The 4,813-nt window shown below is 43.1% G+C and overlaps 1 protein-coding gene across 1 annotated transcript in view; it reads left to right on the forward strand.

The window, feature by feature from the left end:
* The window catches only part of LOC129687660 (zinc finger protein 773-like), a 19,522-nt gene extending 14,709 nt beyond the window's left edge, over positions 1-4,813 (forward strand). The window contains exons 6-8 of the mRNA XM_055622155.1: positions 598-724; positions 1,215-1,301; positions 1,872-4,813. Coding sequence (XP_055478130.1) covers positions 598-724; positions 1,215-1,301; positions 1,872-2,914 — 1,257 coding nt within the window. The 3' untranslated portion in view covers positions 2,915-4,813. The remainder of the gene's footprint in view (positions 1-597; positions 725-1,214; positions 1,302-1,871) is intronic.

Here is a 4,813-nt window from a genome sequence, read left to right on the forward strand (position 1 = left end):
AGGAAGGAAGGAAGGAAGGAAGGAAGGAAGGAAGGAAGGAAGGAAGGAAGGAAGGAAGGAAGGAGGAAAGAAAGAGAGAGAGAAAGAGAACTGGAATTGAGATGGACTGACAATGCTCAGAAATTCTCTTTGTTGGATTTAGTGATAGAAAGGAGATGTACATGAATCAGTAGCTAAGCACCTGGACTTGAATGCTAAATAGAAATGCAGATGGAGTGAAGAAATAGTAAAGTGCATCCTGAGACTGTGCATAGATGGCCTCAGAGCCAATGTGTCTTTGCATAGTGAAGTACAAAAACACAAATTTGATTATATATGGTAAGGTCATCTATGGAGCCCATGTGAATTATCTGGTAGAAACAAGGAGCTTTCAATGTCATACTGTAAGAATACATGGTCTCCTTCTGACCACCTACCTGCTGTGTTAGATTACTGAACATGGTGGTCAAAGAAACCTTGAAGAGGGATTAGATTTCATGGCAATCAGAGCATGGTACCCTCTGAAGAACTAAGCTAAGTGGGAATGACTTTCTTGGAGATGGCTAGAGTGCCACAGAAGGAGGCTTCATGTGAACTCAGATTTCCTTGTTGTGGCAGGGCTGTCTGGCATTTAAGGACGTGGCTGTCTGCTTCTCAGAGGAAGAATGGACACTTCTTGATGACTCACAGAGGCTCCTGTATCACAGTGTGATGATGGAGATCTTCGTCCTCATGGCCTCAGTGGGTAAGGGTATCCTATCTTGCCAGAATATGTCTGTAATGGACTTAGCTTCTTTTCTACAGAGGGATGTATTTTCCCAAAGTTGTGCCATGTTTGGTGAATCATTTCCCAACATCCTGGAGTACAGAATACTGGTGCTAATGCTGGGCTTGGAAAAATACCATTGTTTCTCTGTCAAGTACAGAAAGGTACACAGGAAGCAATATGGGATAAGTATTCGTATAGTGAGTATAATAGAGGTCAACTTGATGGCCTGGTGACACTGTAAATACATGGCATTCCTATGACCCAGGTACTGCTTTGTTCCTCTTAGTGACATGTATTGGGTGTGCCTTTTGCAGTGATTTTTGCACTGGTGTGATCATTTGCTGGGTTTCTCTCACAAGACACTCTTCAAGGATCATTCTTACTAGTTTTCTTTCCTATGGATTGTCATGGTTTGCATTATTCTGTTCTAGTATGCAATGTTTACTTGTCCTATTTTTGATTTTAGGACTTGTACCTTCTGAGATCTATGACACCACTCAGCTAAAGTCCTCAGAAGATCCCTTCAGCCCTGTGCTGAGATTCCTGACTTTGGGTATGTGGACAGGTACTTGGAGGGTGATTCATTGCTGATATATGCATTCTGGATGGGTTCATATGAAGTATATTTTGACTGCTTCTGATGTGTGGGTGCCAAGGCAGAGGATGATGGCAGAGTCCATCTCTGGTTTTCCCATTATTCTGAACCAGAGCTGTTCCTCATGTATCAGTCTTTGCAATGCTGTAAAGCACTGGATTTCCTTTATTGTGTTGTTAATGTGTAGTATACACTGAGCAGTCCTTGAATGCAGGTTCTTCGGTTATCATGCCTTACCGGCCTTGACAGCCTTCTGGACTGTGTCCTGCATCTCCAGAAGCTGAGGCCTGCAAAAGCCATTTGCTGAGGAATGTGTTATGCTCCTCCCTGTGCTTTGCTCCATGCTTGTGTTCTTGCTGTCCCTAATGTCCCTAGAGACTATGATCTCAACAATTTCAGCATGGTAATGGGCCCTTACCACCCTGAACTTGCCCCTTGTTCTGTGAAGAGTCTCAGCTCACTGTTAGCAGTATGTGTTATCTGTTAGTCCATAGCCTCCGTACCATTCATAAGTATTTTTCTGTTCAGGATGTTGGAACAGAGAGGAGGCTGAGATGTCACCCACTGAACAGACTACTTCTGCAGAAGAAGGAAATGAACAGCATAAGCTGAGAGGTGCTGAGAAATCTCCACAAAGAGAACAGGTCAGGATCCCAGCTATGAGGATTGGCAGGAGTGACCCATCAGAGAAGATGTCACAAAGCACAGACAATGTGATGGACTTCCAGGACTCCTCAAGTCTTCTTGGGTCTCAGGTGATTCACAGCACTGGACAGCCACACAGAAGCTCTGAAAAGACAGAGTCCATTCACTCCAAGAACAGAAACCACAAATGCAGTGACTGTGGCAAAACCTTTAGTCATCAGTTCCGGCTTATTCGACACCAGAAAATACACACTGGAGAAAGGCCGTTTAAGTGCAATGAATGTGGGAGATCCTTCCGCCAGAATGCTCATCTCGTTGTACACTCGAGAATTCACACTGGAGAAAAGCGTTTTAAATGCAGTGAATGTGGAAAAGCTTTCAATTATAAGAGCTCTCTCATTCATCATGAGAATGCTCACAAGGGTGAGATGCCATATAAGTGTAGCGAGTGTGGGAAATTGTATAGAAACAAATCCAGCTTAATTTGTCATTATAGAGTTCACACTGGAGAAAAGCCCTTTGAGTGCAGTGAATGTGGGGAATCTTATAGGAACAAAGTCAGCCTTGCAAGTCATTATCGATTTCATACTGGTGAAAAGCCCTATAAGTGTGTTAAATGTGGAAAATCATTTAAGGAAAAATCCAGTCTTTTTTATCATGATCGAGTACACAATGGGGAAAGGCCTTTCCAGTGCAGTGAATGTGGAAAGTGCTTTATCCAAAATTCTCACCTCGTGAAACACCAAAAAGTTCACAGCAAGCCTTTTGAGTGCAATGAGTGTGGGAGCGTTTTTACTTCGGATTACAGCCTTGCTAGACATGAGAGAGTTCACGTCACAGAAAAGCAATATGAGTGTGAGGAATGTGACAAAGTGTACTGCTACAGCTCTGGCCTCTATAAACATCGCAAAGTTCACAACAGATAAATGTCTAATGAGCAATGAATGGATGAAGTCCCTTTAAACACTGAAAATTCATTGGAAAAAAACTTGAATGCTTCAAATGTGGAGGGCATTCTCCCACACCCACACCCAGTAAAGTCTTCATCAGAGAAGCTTCTCGTTGGTAATTAACTCAGAGACCCACAACTGGACAATGAGCAGAGGGTGAGAGACCAGAAGTGGTGAATGACTTCTAAGAAAGAGTGATGTCTGTCTATACACAACAGGACTGATACAAATATGAGCTCACAGAGAGGCAGCATGCATAAGACGGGTTCAAATCAGATGAAATCTTAGTGCTGAGAAGAGGAAATTGCACACAAACTCCCACTTACCAAGAAGACATTGATATTTGCTGGAAAAGGGAAAATCAAGTTTTCCCCAATGGACTGTCACTAAATCTATCAACAGGCCATATGGAGTGTTGGCCACCTGAAAATGGACTCCTTGGGTGTTTGTTTGATTTTGTTTTGGGGTATGTGTATGTGTACATGTGGATTTTTTTTTATCTTATTAAGTTTTTTTGTTTGTTTAGCTTTTAATTAATTTATTTTTTTTCAGAGAAAGAACATGAAGTTGGGTGAATAGGAAGGTGAGAAGAATCTGGGAGGAGTTGAGGGACTGTTTGTATAATGTTCTTTTGGAATGTATGCATCTTACCCTTCTTCATTCAAACGCTGATTTCGCTCCCCTACTATCTGGTTTCAATCCAGACATTGCATTGTGATACTTATTCTAAGCATCACCTGTCTCAAGTTTGTGTAAACATGCCACCATTTGTTCTCTAAATTCTCAGTTAAAACAACCAGCCACAGTGTTGAGCAATGGAGAGGATAGGGTGGGACATTCTGGTTCAGATGGGAGGAGAGGAAGGAATAGGAGGGGGAGGGGAGGAGACAAAGGAGAGGAAGGAGTGGGTAGCAGAGGAGGAGGAGAAGCAGCAGGAGAGAAGCTGGGAGAGCAGAGGCTGGAGGAGAGGTCTTGGAACGACATGGAGAAATGAACCAGACCTAAGATAACACTATAAGCAGGTATAAGGGATGAATCTGAATGGTAGGAACTATGTGGGCTTGGAGGTTTAGGATGGAGTAACTGTTGCCCAGCACTGTGTTCTAGGTTAACTAAATAAACCCTAGTCTCTGTGTGGTGATTTGGTTATACAGCTGTCTAGGATTAAAAGCAGCTTTACTAAAAGATATATCAATAGTAAATATTTATGCCATAATACAACAGGGGATGGAAAAGAATATGATCAAAGTACAGTGTATGAAAAAATTAAATAAAAAAGATGCATGTATGACATTTCCAAAGAATTACTTTAAAAGATGTATTATGGGCTACATCTGAGGAGGCGTTTTAAGTCCTCCATGCATGGTCCTCGGTTGGGATATCAGTCTCTGCATGGCTCTCAGTGCACACTTATTTTTGGCTCTGTTGGTCTCCTTGTGGAGCTCCTGTCCCCTCCAGGTCTTTCTATCTCTCCCTTCTTTCATAAAATTCCATGCGTTCTGCCCAAAGTTTGGCTATGAGTCGCAGCCTCTGCTTCGATACCTCGATCAGTGGAGTCTTTCAGAGGCCTTCTCTAGCCCATAGACTCATTCTCCAAGTGGGTTCCCTAGTAAGGGGAGCAGAGGTTGTCTCTGGCATGAACTCAGTGGCTGGCTCTCTGATCACCTCTCCCTGGGGGTACAGCTTGCCAGGCCACAGAAGACAATGAAGCCAGTCCTGATGAGCCCTGATAGGCTCATAGAAGGGGAGGAGGTCCTCCCCTATTAGTGCACTAGGGGAGTGGCATAGGGGAGAAGAAGGAGGAAGGGTGGGATTGGGAGATGGAGGATGGGGCCATAGCTGGGATACAAAGTGAATAAATTGTAATAAATAATA

This window comes from Psammomys obesus, unplaced genomic scaffold (assembly GCF_907164565.1).
Source record: "Psammomys obesus unplaced genomic scaffold, mPsaObe1.curated_primary_1811, whole genome shotgun sequence".
Classification (NCBI taxonomy): domain Eukaryota; kingdom Metazoa; phylum Chordata; class Mammalia; order Rodentia; family Muridae; genus Psammomys; species Psammomys obesus.